This window comes from Myotis myotis, unplaced genomic scaffold, assembly GCF_014108235.1.
Source record: "Myotis myotis isolate mMyoMyo1 unplaced genomic scaffold, mMyoMyo1.p scaffold_m19_p_3, whole genome shotgun sequence".
In the NCBI taxonomy this organism is placed as follows: Eukaryota; Metazoa; Chordata; class Mammalia; order Chiroptera; family Vespertilionidae; genus Myotis; species Myotis myotis.
In genome coordinates, this window is record NW_023416335.1 from 38,668,347 (window position 1) to 38,695,464 (window position 27,118).

At 45.0% G+C, this 27,118-nt stretch overlaps 1 protein-coding gene across 4 annotated transcripts in view; it reads right to left on the bottom strand.

The window, feature by feature from the left end:
* The window catches only part of FARP1 (FERM, ARH/RhoGEF and pleckstrin domain protein 1), a 277,592-nt gene that overhangs the window by 36,277 nt on the left and 214,197 nt on the right, over positions 1-27,118 (bottom strand). Inside the window, exons 9-16 of one of the 4 annotated variants that reach the window (XM_036296613.1) lie at positions 25,137-25,232; positions 23,533-23,696; positions 22,724-22,792; positions 20,274-20,349; positions 18,922-19,168; positions 5,689-5,846; positions 3,840-3,929; positions 2,634-2,767 (exon numbers count right to left, since the gene is read on the bottom strand). In XM_036296613.1, the coding sequence (XP_036152506.1) occupies positions 2,634-2,767; positions 3,840-3,929; positions 5,689-5,846; positions 18,922-19,168; positions 20,274-20,349; positions 22,724-22,792; positions 23,533-23,696; positions 25,137-25,232 (1,034 nt within the window). Of the gene's footprint in view, positions 1-2,633; positions 2,768-3,839; positions 3,930-5,688; positions 5,877-18,921; positions 19,169-20,273; positions 20,350-22,723; positions 22,793-23,532; positions 23,697-25,136; positions 25,233-27,118 lie in introns of all 4 variants that reach the window. The other 3 variants (XM_036296615.1, XM_036296614.1, XM_036296612.1) reach the window with 3 other exon arrangements.

The window sequence follows — 27,118 nt, forward strand, 5'->3', positions numbered from 1 at the left end:
CTCCCCTGGGGGTGGTGGGCGGTGGGGTAGGGGACGGAAACACCGTTACAAGGTGTGGCATCTGCTGCTGGGATCTGGTGGTGCACAGGGCCCAGTGGAGCAGGCTGGGAGCGATCATGGCTTGTGGGTTTCCTACAGAATGTTCACAAATATCTTGCCCTGCTGCTTTGGTGCTGAGTGTATCGCCTCCTCTAAGGCTGACTCGGTTGGGGAGGAGTCCAGCTCCAGGTGGAGCTGGTGAGATATTTATCATAATTTGGAGAAGCAGAGGCCACTGCTCGACCTTTGGAGCATGAGCACGGAGCCAGCTGTCCCATGCAGGCAGCGGGCTGTGCTGGAAGGCCAGCTGGCTTGAGTCTGCACCAGATGTTCCCGAGCATCGTCTGAAGGTCCTCCCCGCTTTCATATCCTCTGTGTGGTCTGGTGCTAGCCCCGTGCGTTTCTATAGCAACCTTAATAATTGTTTTTATTTGCTTATTTTATTTTTTTAAATTACAGCTGACATTCAATATTATTTTGCAACCTTAATGAGTAGTAAGGAACACGGTCAGTTTCAAGAACATATGCTCACACGAAGACCTGCTTGAGAAGGCAGGGATGGGCAGCATGTGGCAAGGCTGTGGATTAGTAGAGAAACCATTTTTGGATGGAGATCACACATCTGTTAAGTATAATATCTCAACTTAGCTTCTTTTGGAGAGAAAGAATAGTTTTAAGTTTGTGCTTATTTTTTCACCTAATTACCTAAAAGCAAATATCAAAGCTGATGTCTGTATGTGGGGCAAAGGGTCAGTATGATATGTTTTTCAATATATTTTCCTTTTTATCTCCTATTTTGCATTTAAAGTGAAAATTGTAAATGTTTGAAATAATTGCTTAAAAAACAACAACGATGCTCTGAGCCCTGGGAAGGTGAAGACTACGTTGGCATATGTCTCACTGGACAGAAAACCAATTGTTGGCAGGTTTCTCCTGAGCTGTGAAGTCTTTGCCTCCATTGTGATAGCATCATTCAACTCTGCAGGGATGATGAGGCCACAGGGCAGGTTGCAACTGTGAGTTTCCAGGTAGACTAACTTGGGAAGGTAAAATTAAGTTGGACGATGTAGATTTTTTTTGGGTTAATTTGAAAAGTGGTGTTTCTCTTCTACTCACAGCACCAAGCTTGACTAAGACTTCCAATCTCTCCCCATGCTCAGTGAGACTGACCTGTATCTGTATTTGTCATCCTGGCTGTACTCTCCGCCCTGAGGCATCTTAGGGCAGCCTCTCACCTTTCCATCACAGGAAAGAGAAATGGGCAGGAATTGTCTCTAGGTATAAAGAACAGACAAAGCCGAATCCCTGACCACCTTCACTTCACAGCAAAAGGAGCAGCTCTGCTAACCGGCTAAGCTGATGCTTGAACCCATGACCTGGGATCACCTGGGAAAGACAAACTCATCCCGGCTCCTCCAGGTCCTACGGTCTAATGTCCTGGAGACCACTTTCAACCGAATTCTCACCTGCGGTAAGGATGCAGTATATAGTGGGTTCCATTTCTGCCAAAAAAATAGTGGAAGCCTTTTGCTATTTTTCTCCTGGCATTTTTTAAATGCGTGTTTAGTAGACTGTCAACTCCCTCTGTATCTACATATAACTGTGTTAACAAACCCCAGAAGAATTTTTCTCAAAAACGTTCTACTTGAGGTAAGGGTGTCTCAGGTTTTGCATTATATAGCACATAGTCTTTCCTGCTTTTCCGCTCCACACTCTCCTCCCAGATTAATGTTTACTTGGTTTCATAAACAGACAACATTATTTATAACAAATCTACTATTCATGGACATTTAGGTCATTCCTAATCTTTAAAAATATCTTTATTGATTTTTAGACAGAGAGGGAGAGGGAGAGAGAAACATCAACGTGAGAAGGAAACGTCGATTGGCTGCCTTGTGCACACCCCCTATGGGGGATCGAGCCCACAACCCGGGCATCGAGCTCGCCACTTGGACATGTGCCCTGTCTGGGAATCAAACCTGCAACCCTTTGGTGGATGGGATGATACCCAACCAATTGAGCACACCGGCCAGTGCCATTTCTAATCTTTTAATCCTGCCATAAAGCTCTCTGTCATGCCATTTCACATACTAAAATGCATCCTTAAGATAAACTGCTAGAAATAGGACTCAAGGTGTGTGTGTGTGTTGCAGAGGACTCTGTATCTTTCAAAGCACTTTTAAACACTGTGAAATATAATACTGAAAACTGCATCATGAGATATACAGACACTTAACAAGTAACTATAAAGCAAGCACCAATGAAGTATTACCAGCACCCCTAAAAGTTCCTCCCAGACGTTAACTACTACCTTTACTTCGTGACATTCATTTAATTATCATACAAAAACATGCATTTTGAAGAATTGTAAATCAAGGGGAAAAGATTCAGGATGAGATCTAAATACATGTAGAACCTAACTGGACACCGTTTTAAGGTTGGCTTGTCTTAAGCCAGCTTCTTGCTCTGACCTTTTCTCATGACTGCTGCTTAAAAGGAACAACCTAGAAGTAACAATGGGAAGAGCAAGAGGAAAGGGGTGTGTGTGTGTGGGGGGGAGGGGAAATATAATTGTTAAACATAACTGTACTCACCACAGGGCTAGTCGTTGCTCGATTTCCTTGAGAAAATTTGTATGAAATTTGTGCAAAGGTTCAAAGTTGGGGAATATGAGACTTTTCAGTGTTTCGGGCATGGAGTCCTCCTTGCTCACTGTGCTCTGAAACCACTGGAAGAAAAGGAGGCCACACTTAGAGGTGTAGAGATGCATGATGAGGGTCTGCAATTCGGGAGTGATGCTGCAGCCACCTGCGCCCGGAACACAGGGCCTTTCCCGCTGGGTCTGCAGCATCTTGGGGGCACCAGGCGTTTCCAGGCCTCACTGCTTGTCCCCTTTCATCAGACGGGACGAGAAGCACCCATCTCTTTATTCCTGCTTCCTGCGACTGGCTACCAAAAAACTGCTGAAGCCAGGACAGATCTCTGAAATGGGCAGTTCCTCAAGTCAAAACCTCCATCTAGCCCGCTCGCTGGGCAATCCTGCTTTATAGCACTGACCACCCCCTGGTTCAGTCCTTCAGGAACTTGCATCTCCGCTCCTTTGTAAAAATGCTGAGCACTTAGGTGGTTGAACCAGGGAGATAAAGCCGCTGCCTTCACACAGTGTCAGTCATCCTGCTGAGGAGAGGCAGGGCTGGGTCCCAGGGTGTTTCCTGAGCACCTGCCCAGGGCCAGTTACCACGCAGGACGCCCCGGAGGCACACATACCCAGTGATTCCGCTGACCTCCAAAAGGCCAGTTCTTTCCTTGCACCCAGGGGTCAGAAAGACACCTGCAAGGCTTTACATTTGTTTCCAAGGCTGGACAGAACTGATTAAAATAATAAAAGACAGACTTCTGGCAGATTTTGCTGACATGGCTCAATTTATTATGAAAGATAAAACGAGGCTTCTATTCCCTGTGAGGTCTCCTTCAAGCAAAATGAATAAATAGCTGCATTTGACAACGGGCAACATACGCACAATGTTCTGCATCGATGCATGCAGACAGCAAAATGTTTAGTTTTCATTTTCTCCACTTTAGACACATCCTGCCTCCACACTTTAAAAAAATCCCAACTATAAAACTTTTTATAGAGCACATTCCGAATTAAATATATTACTGTCTCATTTCTATAATCTAGGACCAAACTCCTGGTCAGACAATCCAACATTTAATTAGATCCAGCTTCTCTCCGAAAGCTGAGTATTCATTGAGATAAATGATGTAAGCTGATGCTTTAGGGGAAATGCTACACATACCGAAGTGATGACTTCAAGATCCTTCAGATACGTTCGCTCGGTGGTGGACACTTCCTTAGCGATGAAGTACGCTTTGTCAGTTGGGAATCTCTGCCAAGTCCATAAAAAGAAACGAGACACAATCATTTTTTAGTATAAGTCTCTAAGAATATCTTGATTATAAGAAAGTGGAACATGGCTAACTTGCCATCTTTTGTTAGCTAGTATCAAGTCTAAATAAAGTCATGTATTCTTTTTTGTGTGAGAGGAACTACGGAGAGTAAGAGAATGGATTTCCATGATGATAAAACAGTCTAGGAATATATTCTCCCATGCAAATATTACCCTCAGTGAAAGACCTCGAATGAGTATGTTAGCCACCAAGGAGGACTATTTGTTCAAATGTGGGCATTGAAAAGCTAATTAATTAGTAAAATGGCAGAGTGATGCAGTCTTCAAGGAAATAAATGAAGCAGAAACCACAATGGCCTTTGTCCTGGGTGCTGTGGCCAGTGGGGTTGGTGTTCAGGAAATAGAAGCCTCGTTGTTTGTGGGCCTGCAAAGGGTGGCCGAGACAAAGGGACAAGGGTGCAAGCAGCTGGTGACACCAGTGTGACTCATTCTCTGGGATCCGTCGGTTAGGTGGGCAGGAAGCACCACTCTAGAGCAGGCCCGTCATTGCTTTTACTTTATTTATTTTTAAAAATTGACTAGAAAGATAGAGAGAGAGATGGAGAGAGAGGGATTTGTTGTTGTTCTTATTTATGCATTCATTGGTTGGTTCTTGATGTGCCATGACTGGGGATCGGACCCACAACCCTGGCGTATTGGGATGACACTCTAACCAATTCGGCCAGAGTCTGCTTTCTCTTTAAACAATAAGTAAAAAGAAATCCCTTGGTGTTAGCCACCTTGCTTGCTTCCCACAGGCGCCCACCCAGGATATGCAAGAAAGCACAAAGGCAGAGACTTGAACAGATACCTCCCCGCCATGTTCCCAGCAGCATTGTCTGCAGTTGCCAAAAGAAGGAAACCACTCAACTATCCATCAACACATGAATGGACACACAAAATGTGGCACATCCATGCACTGGAATATTATTCAACCTTAAAAGTGAATAAAATCGCAACACGTGCTACAATATGGATGAACCTCAGGATATTCTGCTGAGTGAAATTAACCAACCACAAAGGGATAAGAACTTTAGGATTCCACTTAGTATATGAGGTTCCTAGAGTAGTGAAATCCAGAGAGACAGAAAGTAGAATGGTGGTTTCTGGGAGCTGGGGGTGGAGAATCATTGTTCAATGGGTACAGAGTCACAGTACAAAGTTATGATGACAAAGTTCTGGAAATAAGCAGTGATGATGGTTGTACAACAATGCAAATGTTACTTAACGTCACCCTAGCCGGTTTGGCTCAGTGGACAGAACATCGGCCTGCAGACTGGAGGTTCCCAGGTTCAATTCTGGTGAAGCGAGGTTGCAGGCTCTGGCCCAGGTCAGGGCGTGAGCAGAAGGCAACCAAACGATGTGTCTCTCTCACATTGATGTTTCTCTCCATCTCTTCCTTCCACTCTTTCTAAAAACTTAATGTGCAAACTTAATGTGCTTCATTATTTTCTACTCTTTTTTCTAAGTGGCAGCTGCCTTGAGATAGCATAATAATATGAGTAATTCAATAGAGCCTCAGTTACGTGATCAATAGAATAATATCTCGGGTAAGGATTAACAAAATAAAAACATTAAAAAATGTACTTAATGTCATTGAACTCTACCCGTAAAAATGGCGAAATGGCCAGTTTTAATTTATGTATATCACTACAATTTCAAAAAAGAATAACATGCTCGCGTGCACGAATCCCCGCACCTTTCTCCGGCCCTCCTCCTCGTCGTCGGTCCGTGGGCATGGCTGGTCGTTCAGCAGCGGGCTGACCAAGGGAGAGGCCTGCTTGGTGTCGGGGCTCAGGTTGGGAGACAAGATCACGTTGGCCGGCATAGCTCCTCCCTGCGAGTTGATGGACAGCTCTGAAAGGTGAGGGCTACCAGTCAGGGAGCCTGTTTGGGGATGAGAAGTATTAAAAAAAAAAGAAAAAAAAAGTAATTCCTCTGGGACCTGATTTCTACTTATAATCTCACCTTTTCAAATCTTTAGAACCTTGACTACTCAATGGTAAACTTCATGGGCTTCATTACTTTCTACTTTTTTTTTTTTTTTCTAAGCGGCAGCTGCCTTAACAGAGATAGCATCGTATGAGTAATTCAATGGAGCCTCAGTTATATAATTAATGATAAGGTAGAGAACTCTGCTTAGAGAATTACAATAGTTTAAAAACATAGTGTATCCCCACATAGAATCATCTCCTAACTATTGCCTTAGCTTCTAAGAATTACTCAAGAAAGACAGCGTCTACATGACAAGGAGACGTGGGAAATGACTAGGTGATAGAGCTAGACTAATAGGAGACGAGACGACTGGAGCAGCAAGGACAGACTACATCTCGTAACAACGGGCCACCACTACAGAAAGGTCAAGCAGCTACCTCCCCAGTCGACAGAGAACAGAAACAAGCTCGGTATACCTGGTGATGTCACTCCATGTCTCTCTCACTGTTTGGGACAGAAACACTAGCATCACATTTACACGCAAAGGTGGTCATTTAAAAATGCAAAGCTGGAGGTCATTACATTATCCCAAGACCCTTTTATGAGTCAAAAAGTGGCAGGTAATGAATTACTCCCCTGAAAAGAATGCCCCAGTCAACAGTACAGAAATGTGTAATTATCCATGGTGAGTCAGCCACAGGAGATGAGGTGTACATGAAACTCTTTGCCAACAGAATCTTGCAATGATCAATCCCTCAAACCATGGAAGCTAAACAGGATGTTTCACACATACCTCTCACCTAAATGTTCTTACCTAATGTGGATTTGCTAGAACTAGTATTAGGGCAAACAACGTTAAAGCAGCCAGCAGTCTTGCCTGTTACCATTATGAGGAAAGACAATGTAAATGATTTCTCCATTTTCCAATATGTAGTTTCAATTCATTGCTACTCCTCACACTATCAAGGATCTTGAAGAAAAAGGTGAAGTGCCATTTTCTGGGCATAACCCCCCCACCCCCGTTTTTTTTTTTTTTTTTTTTTTTAACATCTAGCCTCTCCTTCTGGATTGTCATATCCATTTTGAAGTTATTAAATAGGACAGCCTAGAATGAAACAGGGTAGTGAACTTGATCCCAGTCTGAGCGAACCATGGAGAAACCACCAGCAGCCCCCACCCAGTCCCGGGTTGATCAGCTAGCTGTGTCACCGACACATGGGTGAGAAGCCACCATACCCAGAAAAACAAGGAAAGCATGCATCCTGCCCACTGGCTACTGGTCAGTACACTGCTCTTTGAAGAACAAGATTAGAAAATGTGAGGAGAAGGCAGAATCAGGAAGTTCACATTGAAAAACCCCTGCGTTTAAATCCTTGCATTTTATTATGCAATTATTGAAATGAAGTCCTGGTGTTAGACAAAGAGACCCAGTCACCCCACACACCACCAGACCCAGGGAAACCCAGAGAAAAAAGGCCAGAAATTGCTTCACAAATGCCAATTTTATTGACACCAGTGCACAACTGAATACAATGATTGAGAAAGAACGGGAACTCGTGAAATAGAAATAGTGACAACAATGAGAACTGCAATCGTTTCACGGTACTGCACTATTCTTTTTTTTTAATCACAAAAATTAAAATGTTATCACTACAAATAGGAATTAGAAAAGAGAAATCCTGGCAGTCTGTTTGGAGATCAAAACAGTTCATGCATTTGTGAGTTGCTGTTTGCGAGTCACGCCTTTGTGTCCACCAGCCATCTGGTAGCATCCGGGGGCTTACCTTCAGCTCTCACGCCGTGCGTGAGGTCAGGTGAGGCAGTGATAAGTGAGAGCGTGCTGGGCTTTGCATTTGCAGGGGTGTGGAACAGAGAAAGCATTCCCCTTGTCATTGAAAGAGTTGGAGCCAAGAAGAAAAAGCAGTTAGAAGGCTAGCTTGAAGAGGAGGGGGAGAGGGGCGGGGAAACAGTACCAATTAGGCCCTGGACAGCATCCAGCAGCAGATAAAAGGCCCAGAGCCACATTGTGAGGGAGAAAATAAGGGTGATCACGCTCAAGTACAAGCACTTCCACTCTCCGAAGGTCAAAAGCTGTTGCCCTTGTGCACCCCCCTGGGACACTGCTATTCAGCAGACGGAGCAGCTGGAAGCATGAGCGAACAGACTAGGGTTCCAGGAGAGACGCCACCCTGCCAAGAAGGCAGGACCCATTTCAAAGACAGCCGCCTAGGAGAATTCCCACCGGACCACATCAGAGGCAGGGCTCAGAAAGCGACACTAAACATAAATGTCACAACAACCCGTGTTCCTGGGTTGAGTAGGGGACAGCCCCGGTCAGGCCCAGGTTGTTGGGGGAAAGCCTGCTTCATTCACTCATATAGCCCCAAGATACGTGTAACCACTGACCGAATTAGAGTGGCCCATTCCCACTTCTGGAGCAGCTACTCCAACTGGTTTGTTGGGGCCTAAGAAAGGCAGGGTGATGAGTGTAAACTGTTAGACCCATAAATCAGGGAGTACAAAGCCTGTTCTAGGAATCTATCAGCAATGCTAAGGCAGGGAAAGGCCTACAACTCTCAAGTGCGATTTTGCTCATCTGAGCTGCATCCTTGGAGAAGAATCTACTCAAGGCGTTGGAAATGGATAGGTGGCATGGTCCAAACAAAAACATGTAACTCATTTACCATTCAGCAACCAATGAAGTAGGATGACTAGGGTATTCAGTAGAATTTGGCAGCTTAATGAGTCACTGAAATTCTCTTTTGACTTGGCACCAATGTGTGATAAACATGGTGCCAACCGGTGCTCACACTGGGCCCGTCTTAAAGCGCGGAGGGAAGCGCGGAGTCTAAAAGTCACCCGCTACGGTGACAGCTCTTAGACCTACATGTAAGCAGTTCTCACTGAAGTAGTCCATCTTCCAAAACAAGCAAACACACACAGTTGTGTGGTTAGACAAAACGAGTCCGTGAGACTTACACAGCCTGTTGCAGTCATGCAGCCGGCCTCCCGCTTTGAAGACACAGCCCTGGGCAAAGAGAAATTGTGACTGACAGTTCACTGCTACTCTGTGAACTTATTCACGCCTGGGTATTGTCTTTTTTCCCTCTGTGACAAATTGACAACAAAGGAATTTCTTTCAGCAAGGGCCTCTGGGTCAATAATGTGGGGGAACCTTTCCAGAAAGCACCTGGGTACTAAGGCAATAGGTGAAAAGAAGTTTGAAGAGAATAGGAAAAGGTCAGTTACATCCTGAAAGTCTGGAAGCTTCTGATTCTTTTTACAAACTATTTTTCTTATTTCTAAAAATTGCCTGGCATTTTTTTTTAAAGCACTCACGTTATATTTTCAGTTATTAGCTCTCAAATCCTTCACTTCTTCGATAATGATTTATTCTCCCCCCCATCCCCCCCCCCCTTCACCCCCCGCCCTGCCCTGGTTCTCCTGCCCCTGCTTCATGTCCTCCTCCCTGCCATTCATCTGTATCAAGAGTGTACGTCACCCCAGGAACTAGAAATGCCTTCATGAATATTGCTCTCCAGGGAAGCATTTCTGGTAAATACTTTAAAATCCTTCTAAATGCACACATTCTCATGGCACAAACAATGAGAACTTCAAATTAGCACGGCTGCACTTATGGATTTCCATTTATCACCCAGCCCAGAAACTGGCTTCGCTTCTCCTTCTTTTTAAAGTAAAACACATTCATCATTCTTCTCTCCTGTCTGCTCTGGGGAAGCTGACGCTGCAGCATCACCCAGGACTGCAGCCTCTCCGGACCAGCCCTTCGTCAGTGGTGCATAAACAGTGGGGACGGTTTCTGATCAGCAAGCCAAGGCCCGCCTGGATTCCCCCGGCGGGCTCAGGCACAAGCTGCCTAGGCCATCCACTGCCTCCAACTGTATTCAAGGCTCAGAACAAACTCACACAAGTCTGGGAAGAGAGCGTTTTCTAGTTCTTAATTAGACCTATGCGGTGTGTTAAACTGGCCAATAAATTGGTAATCTCCATTTTTTAAATGGGATAAGTGTGATTTTTCCTGTTAAGGGAGGACACTAGAAAACCTGACAATAATTTTAAAAATAGTAATCCATAGATTTGTTAAACAATATTTAAATATTTGAGAATGAGAATATTGAATAAACTATGAATACCGATTGCTTTCTCAAGTCCTCTTTTGAAATATTTTAAAAGTATAATGATTTTAAAACTCTCTAAGCTGATTCTTCAATATTCCCTCAAATAAATACCTTTATTTGGCAAGCTTCTAGATTCCACTCACCTCTCATGATTTGTTTCCTGTTACTTGGTCCCAAAATATATGAGGTTTCTCTTTATATACCTAGAATATGCTCCAAAGGCACATACAGGAAATACATTACAGGTGGAGGTTTTCATCTATTTTTTTTAAAGGCTCTTATTAAATCTATAATCTCCCTCCAAAAGAAAATACAATGAACTCTCTCTGGAGACTGTCTCCATTTGAAAGCCAGTTATCAAAGAAAGGTCAGTATTGTGTTGAATAATGGGTAGTCTCTAGAATGGGCAGGATTCACTCTAGGCTGATAACTAAGCTGGGTCCCACCCCAATGGAATATGGAAAAAACCTGACCAAGTTTTATTGACATGATAAGGTTCCATAAGGAAAACCAGGGTATAGGATTACCAATCACAGTGGTGGTGCCCTCTTCCCAATAACTTAGGAGGCTGTTGAGGGTAATGTATACGTGCTTTTCAGACCACGTTCCTTTAAGAAAAGTTTTACAAGCAGCTAAACATCACCTTCGCCATTCATCAAGCAATTCAGAAAAGCAACAGTGGTGCAACTGGCAGAAAAATAAAGAGAGCAATGCTACCAGTGGAAACAGATAGCCAGTGCGCTAGCTTGTTCTTACTTATGGAGAAGAGATAAAGGAGAATCCTCCTTGGTTGGAACATGGGGGTGGCAGTGTTCGGATTGGGGAACATGGTGCTTCGTACCAATGAAAAATACCATTCTTGCACTCAGGACAAAGCTTCAGGCATCAGTGGGAAAAGAACAGTTACAATTGACAGTGTTTACAGCAAGATACCTGTTAGGACAAGTAAAAGCCTCTTCAGTTTAGGTTAACAAGAAATATTAATATCATGCATACACTGTTACATGAGTTTGGACTTCCATGCTTAAAGAACCACCAAGCGCACTGTTACTGAGAGGCCAGCAACCTCCCCGGGAGTGTAGATCCATGCTTTACCGAGATAGTGCACCCTTAGGCCCTGGGGAGAAGACGAAACCAGACAGTATCTGTGAGAGCCTACATTTGGGGTACATTTCAGAACTGAAAACAGCTTATTGGCCATTGAGAAGCCAATTGGGGCTGAGCTCAGTGAGGTCTTCTCTACATTCCCACCTACCTCCCCACCCCCGCCCCCCAAGCAAACACACAACTAAGTTCTGTTATAGACATGAACTATGTCAACTTTTCTATTCTCATTTGAACAGAGATTCCCCTTCAAAGTACGAAGCCGATCTTTGGTTCGCTGTCTGAGCTCCCCTATGCAGGCTACGGTCACAGATGCTCTCTGTTTCCTTGGGCCCTCTCCCCCATCCACAGTGATTCTGCTCACTTCCAAAGGCTCCCCACCCCTGTGCACTCACAGTACAACGTTCAGGCTCATCAGCAGGTGAAATCAGGAAAGTGAAGTCTCTTCACCTTCCGCTCCCCTACCCTTCGTGAAAGATGGTACCCGCATGACCAGCCTGAGTCAGTGCTAAAGCTTGCTGTTGAGTGAACAGGATCACTAGAGGAAACAGGTATTCCAAGTACAAATTGGTATTCAGCAGTGGAAAAACAAAACAAAAAACAAACAGACATCAGACAGTGCTCCAATAATGCAGGGAACAGAAGGCATACCATGCTTTGAAGATAAAGACAGAATGTCGAAAAAAAGCTTCCTCTCTTAGATAGGTACATGCTGACAAAACAGTGCATACAATGGTACAACAGAAAAATGTCTCAAATTTATTAAACAAATGACAAAAATGAGAATGAAGTCCCCAGCCTTTTCTATTTTAAAATTAATTTGGTGTATTAGAAAATTTTAATAAAATATTTCATCTCTAGTATTAAATATACACACAGAGAGGACAGAAGGGAGTTGGATTAATCATATAGCCCAAGCTTGTGAGATTTGGTTAGTTAGGTTTTCGTGGCAACTTTCCAGGCAGAAAGGGGTGAGCATAAGGGATGGAATCTGTCGGTCATTTAGGGGCGTGTAGAGAGAGCAGCAGATGAGTGTTCTTGACTAAGGAAAACCTATCATCTTTGGTCTTTCTAGACTCCACTGCAGGCAGAGTTGATAGATGACTTAATTCTTACAAAGGAACTTCGAGGCCCAGGAAAAAGCAGTTGTTAGCCCAGTTTCATGAGCCAGAAAGCCCATCCATGAGTAATGACAGGCCTATCTCCACACCATCGCAGGCTCCAAGATGACCCTTCTACTGTGTCCTGGTTGAGAGACAGTTAAGAACCCAACTTTATAATAAAGCAGGAGCATGGTGCCCACATACCAAGTATCACCTCCACCTCCAATTCATGTTTCTTACTAAACACACACACACACACACACACACACACACACACACACACACACACTTTTCCTTCCTTCCTTAGTGCCCTTGGTTTGTGCTGCATTTCGCAGTGTTTTCTACTCTTCATGGCCCAGGAGCAAGCTCAAGTATCTTCCAGTACAATTTCCATGATTGCATGAACAGCATCAGCCTTGCAGCTATCCCGTGTCCACAGTTGATTTTTAACCCTCTCTGCTTTCTAATATAAAGCCACCCCAAGACATATCAGAGTAACCTGATCTGGAACCCACAAGAAGACACAAGTGAGCTCCCTTCCACTGCAAGTTAAAACCAAATGCCAGTGGCCAAGAAGATGCTGAAGGCAGTTTCTAGGCTAAGCTGCGGATCTGTGTCATTCAGTCAATTCACAGAGAGATGACCTGAACAAATCAGAAGCTATTCAATCTGTAAAGCTTTCAGAGAAAGATTTCCTCATTCTTCCCTAGCTTCCACCAGGGTGTCTACTTGCTCTCACAAGATAAGAAAAAAAAAAATGTTACTAGTGCTATAAGTTTCTTCTATGATTTTTGCAGCTAAATGCTATTTTATGAAGAACTTTTTTTTTTTTAAGACTACCCACTTCCTCCCCAATATTTACAGGGCATACAAATCAGCATGTGCAACTTTTCTTCACAGGGAAATATTTGAAAATCTCTAGGTTACAACCCAAGAAAACACTAAGTAGTCTTTTCTAGTGTGCATCCAAACAGGTGGCAACCAGGCCACTTTTGAGCTTTGATGCCTACAACACTAGGCCAAATCATCATGCATATACTTATTTATTTTTTTTGCTTTCACTATTATTTTTTCTAATAAAAAGAAAACTGCTATATTAAGTGGCATGCTTATTTTGATCTAAAGTCATGGCTATGTTTTAAATACCAGCAACCAGTGTTAGAGGTATGCACACATGCACACTAGAGACCCTGTTTTCCTGTATTAAGTTTCACTCAACTAAACAGAAACAGATGGGATTAAACTAACAAGGAAAACGCAGCACCAGTAAATTCTTTAATGTCGCCAGAGTCAAGTTCCTTAATCACTTACTGCTGGAGAAAGTCCACTCACCAGTACCTTTTCTGCCATTGGGTCTTATGGATTTGGCGAACGTGGCTGAATGTCAACCTCAGCGGAGAGCTACCTGCAATGGATTATTTTATAATGTCCACCTCTTTCAGGCTCAAGGAGACTTGCTCTGTTGCACAGAAGGACTCTTTTTGAGTGTGATTTGTAAAATTTGCAGAAATTAAAACAGACTCAACTAGAGGTAGGCTAGCCGTAGGGTAACTGAGCTCAGCACTGTCAGAAGAGGGATGTTTATACACAACAGAGAAGATCTAGGAAAAGGAGCCTTTCCTGGGAAGGCAACTCTGAGATCTCGTAAATGCTGGCTAACAAGAGTAAGGGCCTAGGCAGAGAAGGGTGATCGAGATAGAAGCAAATCGATTTAAAATAAGCCTAATGATGAAGGGGGCCTCAAATCTTAATTTAAGGGGGGGCCTATCGGCAGCCCAGTTACTCACTAATGGCTACAACTGCACCAAACCCAATCTGTGTTGAACTATGGAGTAACACGTTAAATGGGAAAAAGTTGATTAAAAGCATGTGAACACTGATGTTATGGATATGTACATTCCCAACGTTTTAAATACAAGTTAAAAGGACAGTTTAGTGTTTTAATCTTTTTCTTCTTTCAGAAACTGCTTGGCAACACAATCAAAATGAATCCAAGGCTAATAATGCAAGTTGAGTTTCTGACTCAGTTGAGGACAGCTTGGGTCTGTACACTGGGTGGAAATTTCATGAGTCTTGTGCTGTATTTTGGTTTTGCAGGCCTGGCTATTTTTAGCATTGTGTGGCTTGAATCTTCAAAGAAGTTCTTGAGAATAAAATTGGAATTATTCACATTTTAAGTGCAGGCCACATGGCACAATTTGGTGAGATAAATCTGTGAGAAATTCCCAAATATGAATCACATATGTGGGGAAGAATCTGGCCCACAGACTTCCTTTAATTAAATGCCTGTCTAATAAAATATCGGCAATGGAATACAGATGACTGTTAAAAGGAGCTGGAGCAACTCATTTTAAATTCTGGAACTCATTAAATGCATTTCTCCATGCTAAGATGATTTCTTGCATTTTTATTTTGCCCTGAACAAGCAGCAACAAAACCAACCACAAAAGGGTCTACAATTTAGATATTTTGAAATACTATCTAACTGAAGATATTTATACAAGGAGGCCCTGGAGTAGGCCTGAGTGGCTTGGGGATTTCTGTTTCTACCAATGGTTTGTCTCCCATCCAAGGCCTTAATGATATCATTTCATAGAGTAGCCCTTATGCGAAGACCTGGGTTCGCTGCTGATTCAGGAGACCTCTTCACTATATGTTCTCTTGGAAAACCCTCTGGAAATCTAAAAGAATTCACAGGCTTCTAATCTGTTGTCTATTCTTCACACTCAAGCCCATCTCTGATTTTCCCCCCTCTTACTTCAACTTTATGCCTCCGCACACCTCCTTAAGCCACACAGTGAGATTCCAGAGGCCAGGGAAAGAGCTGGGCAAAAGGTCAGGGCATGGAAGGTGAGATGGTGGAGGCAGCTGGCTTTCCTCGATCTACGCACAGGGAGAGACCACGTCACCTCTACAAACTGGCTCTACCAGGCTCAAAGAATGACTACGTTTACTCTCCCACTGATGCTGGAATCAATTCGTGCAGGGCCAGCTCCTCCAGAGGCAATTAATGAATATTCCCAGCACTTCAGGGTATGTGGCTTTTGAACAAACTACACTCCCTCCCTTTTAAGCACCATTAATCACACCAGGACTGCTGCTTTCATGAATACTGGCCACCAGGCCAAAATTGAGTTGCTTGGCTGGTACCAAACCAACACAAAGAAAACTCTACAAACAGCCCTGAAAGCGGACAATCTATTCAGCATAGAACTGAGTACTCCACCGCTGATCAGGTGCTTTTAAACTCGCTTCTTTAGGAAAAAGCAAAACAAATTACTGGAGCCTGTTTTGCTTTGGATGTTTACATTGGATGATTCACATCATAGGCTGGGTAAGTTAATATTTATTACTCATTCACATTTCATTATCAGACTGCTGTGTAATTAGAGGTAAAGAGAAAAATCATTTGAACAAATCACATTCACAAATAAACCACAGGATTACAAATGTGACCCTGTGTAACTCACATTTGATTAGATTTTTATATAGTAAACTGACATCATTTTCTAAGTCTAAAACAGAATATGCAAAAAACATGTCATAACTGCAAAAATCCCATGATATAAAAAGCAGTAGTCCTTCCTACCTAGTATGAACTATAATTGCCTAAGTCTACATGATTCCTGGTCTCTATATGATTTTAATTATTAACCCATACAAGATTCTCAAAAATTAAAATATTGACTCTCAAAGGTCCTACTGCATGAAGCGGTCACAAAAAGTAAAAAGCTGAAGTCTAGAGACAGGGTTCTAGCTTTGTCACTTACTAGCTGGATGACCAGGTGAAGTCTCCTAACCTGGTCAGAACAAAGTTTCTCATCCAGAAAATGAAGGTTTGCCCTAGGTGATCTCAAAGGTCCCTTCCAGTTTTAAAATTCTGTGACTCTGTTAGGTATATAAATCTAAAGCAAGACATAAAAAGACTACTTCAATGAACATCTTCCAAATGATCCAATAATCAATTTGATTCACCAATCATGCACTGAATCAAATGATTAGGAGGTTAAAACAAAAGTTTGTATACAAATGAATTAAGTTCTCAGAATCCTTAAAACCAACTTCTTGACATTCAGGTGGACAGATAATCACTGTGAGCCACAAAGTCAGACAATCCTACCGGTGACATGCTGCTGCCAAATTCTACTGTTTCCTAAACAGGCTCAGCCTCTTCCCTGTGAGAGTCACGTAATGAGTTTAGCAAGGCCACTGGCAAGGTGGCACATCAGGGACTTACCATTCTAAAACTCTTTTCAATAATTCTGTAGTTACTTAGGGCCTAAAAATTTGATTTTACAATTTATCTTTATAGAAAAATACCAAAGACGGAAAAGTACTAAAGAACAGGCATTAAAACAAAAGTTCCATTTGTGATACTTTTCTTACTCTGCAAGCAAGCCCAAAATTCAGCTAATCTTTTAAACTAGATTCTAGGAGGCAATTGTGTCTGGCTGAGAAGTGACCCTTGGCTACCTAGTAGGACCATCTGGGGGCCCAAGTGGCCTCCAGACCAATTAAATAAAAATGTCTAGGGTCAGGGCCCAGGCATCACTAATTTTAAAATATGCAGCTAAGGCTGAGAAATAATGCAAGTTAAAACCAGGCTCTCCTATCTAAAATGCAGGTGTGCTAGCGAAAGGCACTGGCATAGGGGGGCAAGATTTAAAAAGAAATCAGACTTCTCACAGAGAAACATCAGGAGTCGCTTCCCAAGAAAAGACACTCACTAGTCACAAGAGTGAATAGTTCAGAACGCGCATAAAAACCAGCGGCATAAAAACCAAGGACAATGACACTGGGAAACGCTCCTTCTCTGTGTTGTGCACAAGGCAAAGGTGGGTATTCCGTCTGCTCACCTCCTGGCGACAAGTGCCTATCGCAAGGCTTTGCTTTCTCCTGCATCGTCCCTCAACAGCATTCTATGTTTCACCAAGAGATTCTCACAGCCAGAGTTCAAGCTCCTTAAAATATAACTATTTGGCCCACCAACGCAAATCCAAATCAAAACAACAACCCCATGTAAATTATAGGTCATGAGGATTTGACAACCTTTATATCATTTTATATGAAGTTTAGAAAGAACGAATAACTCCAAATTCTTCCGATTAAAATATTCATTACTCTTGACTAAGATTTCACCAACACTTAATCTCAACTAGCAATCGACTTACATTTGGCCTTGAATTTTGTCAATTCCTGACTTGGGGAGGCACCGGAAAGCAGCCCTCCTTTTAAAGAAAGGGGGGAAAGTAAAACCAACACCTTTCTGGATCTCTATGACACTCCGAAAATAGAAGGATGATCTGCACACAAAATTAAACATATACAGAAAATGTCCACATAAATACCACACACCATATGCGCGATCAGATTCCTAATGGAGTATTTCTTTCTAGCTGTCAACCAGAAAGATCGACAAGCTCCTGCTTACTTGTCATTATGACCTGCTATTTATCTTGTTCACCTATTTGGGAAACCAAGCCACTGTGGGAAGCTTTGTCTTTCTGAAAGATTTCAGAAGTCAGGCGTGCCCTATCCAAACATGTGCCTGTCCAAAACTTCCTCTAACAAATGTTGATCACGAATTAACGAGTCACTAGAGCAGATGGTCTGCACTGAAACCCTGGCCTCCTGACTCCAGGTTCCCGACACTTAAAACATGTGCCTCCTGGTCTCCTCACTCATCCTCCTCTTGCTCCTCGCTCAAATGCAGGCCACCCACTGACTTCTGACTTCTCAGCATGGAAGGGGAGCTCAGCACTGCGGCGTTACCGAACACCAGGGGCTGGCTCCAAGAGCTCACCATTTCCGAGTCTGAATCGCTGGATTCAGTCCCACTGCTGGTGGAGCCCTCCGTCATCTGCAGGGGAGCCAGGTGGTCCGCCATGCCACTGGCACACCCCGGCTGCACCCCGGGGACCTGGGAGACGGGACCCAGGAGAGGTGTCCCATTAGCCAGCATTCGACCTTCCGAGCCAGCCAGGCTGGCCGGCTCTCCCTTCCCAGGGCCATCCAGCCTATCCAGGGCCTCTGGGATGGATGCCACCTGGCTCAGGATGAGTGGGTCTGTCTCTGACTTGTTGTATCTACTGGGAAGGTTGCGTAAGTATGGCCTCTGTGAGACGGGGGAACAGTTTTCATAACGAGGACCCCGGCTCGTGAGAGCATCTGCTCCCATCCTTCCCTCTCCGGGGTCATGCCCGTTTTCGGAAACATAGCCTTGAGACCCAGTCCTGTCCCAACTCAGATTTGGACTTGAACTTCTGCTGCTGGGAGACAATGGTGTGGCCAGGGGACTGCGGCTGCTGGAGCCCCTGAACATCTCATCTATCAGGGAGCTATGTCTTGGGAGTCTGGGGCTCCCACTCACATCAAAGGTGATGTCTGCTGAATCGTCATCCAGGAATTCTCTGGAAGGGGGCCGGGAGGACTCCACCGAGTGAGGGGAAGCCCTGCCCCTAGCTTCTACGCGCCTCTCATCCCCGGAGAGCAGATAAACACCACTGGTCAAATCACCCTCATAATTGTCATTTGTTTGGGACCGTGACTGGGACGTTTGCTCCCTGAGCAGATCGTATTCGCTATCTACATCACTGCAGTCAATGAAAGGAATAGAAGTGCTGCTGCCTCTAGCAGCCCTGGATGCTGGACCTGTGCTTGGCTGCGGGGGCTGAGGTTTACTCTGCTGGGTCCTATCCTTAGCGACCTCCTCCTCTTCCTCCGCCGCCTTCACGGCCCCATCGGCCCGCTTGTTACCGGCTGGGCTCTTCTGCAGCGCGGGGCTCTGGCGCGGCCCGCACTCCTCGGTGGAAACTTTCCGCTCCTTTGCTTGCTGGCAGCTCTGGCCTCCTGGGGATTCAGCACCTTCACCAGAAGTGAGGCTGGCCCTCTGCTGAGCCTGGTGGGGAGGATAAGAGTGAGGGGATCGAAGAGAAAAGGCAGATGGTTACATCAGAGCTGGGGAGAAAGAGAGATTCAGTCTCGCTTAATTGTATCTCCATAAGCTTTGAGCAGCCCGCAAGTACTGCCATATAAAGGCCGCCTCCAGGTGTTAGAACAGAGAGGTCTGACAAGCAGCGGGCACACCTGAGTGCCTTTGTCTGTATCCAGAAAGTTCTTTCAGGGTGTGAGAGCTGACAATGCGGGGCCCCCAGCAGTAAGGTGGGCAGTGTCTCTGCTTTCTGGGACCCCCCAGTCCCAAATTCCCCCTGGAAAAAGGAGCCCCCAGGCCATTGGGGTGTCTCGAGAAGTGAGATCCGGGACAGGAAGGAAACCCTTCGTGGACCCCAGGAGGGAGCCGACACGGATTTCAGACAAATGACAAAAAGCGTCTTTGTTTGTACTTCTAAGACTAGAATGAGCAGGTGGAGGGCTCTCTTTAGATCACACAATGAAATCTCCTTCTTGTTCTTTCCCAACAAAGTTCTTATTCTCCTGTAGAGAAAACCCTGAAAATCCATCCAGAGACCAGCTCCAGGGAAAACCAGCTCTCACCGCCCTCAGAGCAAGAGCGATAACGTCTCCTGCTGCCAACTGTGGTCACTGCCCTGTAACGCGAGCCCTGGGATCTCACCGCCCGGTCCAGTGCCAGCGAAAGGTTCTGACCTTGGCACCAAAGGGGACCTACACCCATCGGTTGTAAATGTGGTCCCCATCCCCGCACACAAGCGTACCTGCCGGCTGGAGGGTGGGCTGTGCTCTACTGACTCCCGTGGAAGCCTCCACCCTGCGTGGGTTCAGGCCAACAGAGCGAGCGTCTCATGGCGAGAGCAGGGGTGGGAGGTGGGGAGTCAGCTGAAAGGGCACGCTCCAGCCACAGAGCCCAGCCTGGGTGCGCAGTGCACGGAGCCTGTGTCCCCACGGTCAGGGCACACAGCCGGACTCTCCTCTAGGAGTCACCCCCACAGGTGAAGGATGAGGGGCTCGAAAGCATGCTACGAAACAGACCCCGACGGGGGAAGTCTGTGAACGCGGAGCTCTAACAGTCTACCGCCAGTACTGACTTGTTTTGGCACTTCCGAATTCGGCTCCGTGGGCTGCATAGCAAGGCTTCGGATGGAGTGAATCTTGCTGTGTTTCCTTGGAGAAAACACATAAAACAGCTCAAATTAGGCGAGTTGTGTGTGGGTATTTTTTGTGTGTGTGGGTTTTCTTAATGAAAAATAACAGCATTAGGCACTTCCCCAAAAATGAAGGCACCCAAAGCAGTTGGTATAAATGCCCCCCTGGAAGCAGGCCCAGTCTCCTTTCCCCTTAACTCTTTATTTATTTATTTATTTATTTATTTATTTATTTATTTATTTATTTTTATTTTAAAAATATGTTTTTATTGATTTCAGAGAGAAAGGGAGAAGGAAAGAGAGATAGAAACATCAATGATGAGAATCATTGATCGGCTGCCTCCCGCACACCCGCCTACTGGGGATCGAGCCCGCAAGCCGGGCATGTGCCCTTGACCGGAATCGAACCTGAGACCCTTCAGTCCACAGACTGACGCTCTATACACTGAGCCAAACAAGCCAGGGCTCCCATTAACTCTTGTAGGTTCCCGAGATTACTTAAACCTTGAGAAAGTTCTCAGCAATCCCCTGCTCCCGTTTGAGGGGTACAGCCGGTTGGGGGCCCAGCAATGGGGCTCTAACTGTAGTTATGGGAAAAGTCACTGGGAGGGAGAAGTGGGGGAGGGTGCACATATGCTCTGAATGGTGAGCTATGGTCTAACAATACAAAATCGATTCCTGCTTTTGGGGTAATGGTTTCCTAGATCAGTTCTAGAACAGAGACAATTACCAGTCATCAGCTAACCCTTCCACAGTGTGTGCAGAGGAGAAGACCGGGCCTGAGAGTGAATTACAGACCCCACAGTAGAGGGAATTGGCTCTAATGCCACTAACACCTCTCCTCATCTGTTCCCTTCCTTCGTCTGCCCACCCCTTCCTCCCCCGTGAACAAGCATTAGGAACTTTCAGGTACTCAAACGTGTGAAACTATAGAAACATAGAAACATGAAATTCCAATGCGCATCCAGCTTTCCTTCAAAATAATCCAAATTAATTCTGAATCAGAGAAAGAACTGGACCGCTTCTTCTATGACCCTGGAAAGATGAATGGCAGATTGTCCAAGAAAAGTATGGGGCTTGTTCCTTCAAGGTGAGCATGCAAGTAACCCACTCAGCATTACATTTCTGGGTCCGAGGAGGGAGAAACGGCCCAGACCTGCATCAGGAGAAATACACAAAGATGATCACAGCAGGTTTGCTTCAGCAAAAGCAAAACACCAAACAACCCGAATGTTTACCAACAGGGAATCAGTAAATAAAAGGCAATACCCTCAAAACCAGAAAACACGTAAAGAGATCTCAAATCAGGGACGTGTTTAAAAAGTTGCAGAATTATGCACAGTGATACCACTTATACAAAAAAACAAAAACAAAAACCAAACAACAAAAACACACCCCAGAGCTCTTCTATGTCTTCTTTTTGGATGCACGCAGATGTGTAACAGAAGTAACATGAATTAGCCAGGTATTTGCCTTGCGGAGGGGAGAGGGAAATAAGAAGGTTGTCGGTAAGAAGGGCACATCTGTAACAACAGCTACAGGTGAAAGAAGACAAAGAACTCCAGAAACAGGTATGTTAAAATGTTAATTCTAAGTAGTAAGAATATGGGTGTTTGCCGTAGTCTATGGACTTTATTGTAATTTTTAAATGTATTAAAATGGAAAAAGCATGTACTGAACATTCCTGGGAGCACCATCACTCACACCTTGACCCTTGAGTCTTAGTTCCTCTGGGCTCTCTGCTCTCCCTCCCTGAGAGGCAGAGCAGCTCCGGGGCTCCGGGGCTCCGGGGCCAGCTGACCAGGGGCTGCTGACCAGCTCAGAGACCGGGGCTAGTCACTCTACCTCTTTGAGCTGCAGTGTCTCCACCTCTAAAAGGGGACTAAGACAGCATGGACCTCACAGCATGGGTATGAAGCCTACGAGTTAATATATATAAAGAACTTGGAACACGGCCCAGGACAGCATAAGAGCAATAAACACTGGCTAACAGCAGCAATAATAAATCCTGTTTCTTCTCCTCCAAACTTGACTTAATGAAAAAGTTCATAAAAATACTTTGAATTCAACCCTCCAAATATTTAAGGACTCACCAATGAGCAAGTATCCCCACCATAAGGTCCTGTTCCTCTCCCCTCCCTACCCTCTGCGGGCTTCTCCCTCTTCTTCCTCGCTGGTCCTCTCAGTCCGTTCTCTTCGCCTCTTCTTCCCCTGGAGGAAGCACCCTGGGCCCTCCCAGGAGCCTGCCTACCACGACCCTGGCCGAGGCGACTGAAGCAGCCATTCTCTAACTCACCTGGCCGGGTGCAGAGACATCTAGCAGCCATTGCACTGTTACCCGGAGAGAAGGACTGACTCCTCTGGTATCGAAGGAGCACAGAGGTTCCTCTTACCTTTCAAACTGCACTTTCTTATGTCCTCCTTCTTTCACATAGTCGAGAACCTGCTTCTGAGTCCGACCGCTGAAATGAAGACCAGGAGAGGAGAGGGAGACAGCAAGGCGTTCTCATTTAAGCACACAGCACACCACTCCACCATCTTACTCCCCTCCTCCCATAACGGGGAGACCCGTGGGCTTTCTCAGCTGGACAGCAGTGAAAGCAGACTAAGGAAAACCGTGTCTCTGTGTCTATTCTGCCTCTGGATATTTCCCTTTAAATAATAATAATAATAACAATAAAAGGTTCAATGAACTAAACCACTTGATTCTATGTTTGGTTATTAGGCGAGCATCCTGCGTCTGCATGCTTTGTAGAGGCAGGGGTAATTCTGTTCTCCATATACCCGCAATGGCTAGAAGAGCACTTGACATGCAGCGGGCGTTGGCAGTGTCAAAAGAAAGAGTGAAAAAGTGACCCGACGATGAGCAGGTCTAGGCAGCATTCTATGAAGCTGCATCAAATGTTAACAAGGCACTTGCTTCTACAGAGAAAGGAAAAACTTTCTGAATCAGAGTCCCATTCAGAGTTTGCTGTGGCCAGGTAGACTGCCTCGCGCCTGACGTTCAAACAGAACACAGCAAGGGTCTGCCACGGGGCCTGCTGGGATATCCGAGCAAACCCCCCACCGGCTCTCGGGGACTTTGACTTTGACCTTGTCTCCTCGCTGAATGGCACAGCAGCTGAGATAGGCAACAGCATAAGGAAAGTCTTGGGGGGAAATGTTCGCATGACCAGTGGAGAGGTCTGAAGCGAATCCTTACCTGAACCGAAATGATGACCCTCGACTAAACAGAACAGGCTTTGGTTTTGGCTTGGGCTCTTCAAAAAGTCTAAAAAACGCATGATGCTCCACACAGATTTTCCAGAAGGACTTGCAAAAATCCCGGCTGGCCATGAGGAACTCCAAGGTGTCCTGGTACGAGCTCTGAAAAGAGAAAATACCACTTTGGATTTTTCCATGACCCACAGACACTGGGTTGAAAAATGAGAGAAGGGGCAGAAAACAAATGAGCCCAATAAAATTTCAGCTGTATATTTTATTATAGCATGGCCATAAATTCACATATTTAGTGAAATATAGCTGCTCCTAATGATAATATAGTTATCATTCAACCACAGAATTCCTTAGAGAAACTAACAGAAACCAGGGGTACTCAGCAAAAATCGTAACATTTGACAAAATTCATAAATAAATTGTGTGTACTTGGTTTACATTTCCTTCTAAAAAAAAAAATCCTGTTTTGCCTTCATAAAATAACTGAAATACAATTTTTTTTGTTTGTTTTCCCCCTCATGATTCATGCCAACTTTCAACATTGGTCTTAAGTTTCTTCTCTACCCAAAAGCATATGGCTCGAGCCTCCAGGTGCCCCAGGGACCATAGAGGAAATGAACAGTTTTTTTCAGGAGCACAGACGTATCGCTCAAGGCTGAAAAATGCATGTCCTTTGATTCTGGAAAAGGGATATGGCAATTTTCTATTCCCAGGCAGAATGCTCCCAATTTAAGTGGCCGTATTATATAAACAAAAGTTACCACAGTCCCCAACGTTCCCAGCAGTTCCAACTATTTGGGGGGAATCTCACAGTTCTGGGCAGTGCAGTCCCAACTTACAAACGAGTTGTGCTGTCATTTTTCATGGGTAAATGGGCCTTATGGAACTCAAAATGCACTTTCCCATGGAAAACAACTTATAAATGGGTGTCCGCTTCCGAGGTCAGGCCATAAAAGCCTATTTAATCCATACTGTAGCTGAACTATAGGCCTCCCCATCCATTTATAATCTTTTTTCCATGGGAAAAAGCACTCCAAGGACCAGCTGGGGACATCAGAGGTATATTATCCATCTCCTCCAGCGCCGTTTCTGGCAGATGAAGGCGCTGTTTCTCCCTCCCTGACTCGGTCCCAGTGTAAGCGGCATCGGCAGGGTCTGTGGGACGTGGACCTGGTTAGCTCATGAGAACACACTGTCTGAGGTTTGGGACAACAGCAGGGTCCCCAGAGGTGGGACTGCTGCTGTGTGGGCAGCGATGGACCGGGGACACGGCAGAATGCTGAGAGCGTCTCGGGTGGGCCAGAGGCTGGAGACACAGCCACGGCAGACCTCAGGCTGTCAGGAGGGGCTGCTGGTGTCTGCACAGGTAGGGACCCTCTCCACATCGGTGCCAGCTCTCCTTTACCTTCTGTCTCCTGACAGAGACAGCTGTGGCATTAGCAAGTATTTGAATGCATCTCTCTGTAGACACTCAGACACCTGAGCGGCTGTCGGCCAGTTTCAGCCTATGCCCTCACTTGGTCCCCTCCATCCCAATCCCAAGGGCTCACAGGTCAGAGGGTCTCCCCCTCTTTCCCGGGAGCCACTTACATTCGCATCTGGGCGGAGCTTGATGAGAAAGCGCTTCCTCTTGAAGCTCAGCTTCCGCACCTTTGCCCAGTTGAAGGCATTGATCTTCGTGAAGCCCTAAGAAGAAAGGTATCAGCTGGTGAGCCAGGAAACGCAGAATAAGCAACACGAGAGTTGGTTGCATTGGTTATGGGAGACTCCCGGGGGGCTGATGCTGGATGGCTCGGGAAGAAAGCATTTCGCTGGAGAAGTCACAGAAGTGCAGCGGTGGGGTGATGCCGGTTCCTGGATCATGATTCCTCACTAATTACATGAGTTGGCATTCCAACTAAGTCTGCCTCCAGGGAAGAAAGAGGCTGGCCAAGAGAATGATAAAAAGGAAGATAAATAAAAATAAAAACCATGACAACCACCACAATAATTAGCCATCATTACTTACAGCGTGCCAGGCACTGGCCTGAGAACTTTACAGGTCTTATCAAACCTTACACAAAACCCCATGAGGTGGCTTTCTTTTCTTTTTAATAGATGTGGAATCGGCAGCACGGGTATTATTTTAATTTGGCCAAAATCACACTGTGGATGTGGCAGAATGAGATTCCCGAGCATGTGCCTTAGCCAGCAGTTGTTGTTCACATCCACAGACGCAATCACCCCTATGTCCACCTGGCCTGGCTCCTGTGTCCACAGGCTTCCAACAGCACCATCAGGACCTGGGAGGAGAGGCCCCACCCTCCGGAGAGGTCTCCGGGAAGGACTTACACACCCTCATCTTGGATACGGCCATGTGGGACGCGGTGGAGAAACGGGGGGCAGTTGCCAGACACCAGCTCCCATCTGCCCTGTCACCTCAATTGAAAATAGAATTTCTCCATCTGAATACCAGGGCCATTTATTTAAGTTGGTTAAGAATGAAGCAATTAGGTACCAACAAGCAGATGAATTCCAAGATACAGCCTTTGAACATGATTAAATTACCAAGTAAGTCTCAATATTTAGATTGCATCCAACACAATCAAAGCTAATTAATACAATTGTGAGCCACTTCTTTCCTCCTCCTCTATGATTTTTAGAAATGTTTACCGGTTTTGATTTTGAAATTAATGGTAGCGCTGAAAACTATACTTAGTTTATTGTCGTTTTCCTCATCAGGTGCTCCTAGATTACTTCTGCAGGTCCAAACTGCGAGGAGGAATCACCTCCTCACACACCACACTGCTTTCAACATGTCACTCCCTAGGACCCCATGTGAATCCCACCTGACCTTTTTTCTCAGGACACGGGTCTGTGGTCCTTAGGGTCCATCAGGAACATCTGATATAGGAGCAGAGAATTGTAGGCTATTTTGGTAAAATACGAAGAGGGAAATGTAACCAAACCTGGCTCAGAAAAGCTGTAGGCCATGCACCCAGTTACCCCTTCAAAACTGGGTGACATCTGACCCTATTTCATGAGAAAGGCAGACACTTTCTCGACACCCCTGTGAAATCAAAGCACAGATAACCTACTTGTGTTTAAAAGGAAAGCCTTGAGAAAACGGGGAGGGGAGTTTGGTGAATATGTTCGTTGTCTTGATGTCATTGGTAGGTTCACAGGATATACATATAGAAGAACTTATCAAAGGGCACTCTTTAGAGATGTGCATTTTATTGCATGTCAAGAATTATGTCAGTAAAGCTCTTAAGAGAAAGAGAAGCATCAATCGATAAAACAGTACATTAGCGGCGTGATCAGGAGAGCACACACCTCAGAGGGCAGACAAGTGTATGTCCTTAGGAAAACACAGGCAGGATCCACCCAAGGGCAGTATGCGTTTTGCTGCAAAATTACTGCAGTACAGACATGGCTTTCATAAACTTATGAAACTGCTCTAGCTTACAAGTGGATACTACACTTTCCAAGTTAGGTAAGTGTGAAATGAGAAAAAAGCTTATGCAAAACCGAAATTAGGTTTTCCAAAAAAAAAAAAAAAGGATCACATGACTAGCATGTGCAAGTGTGCA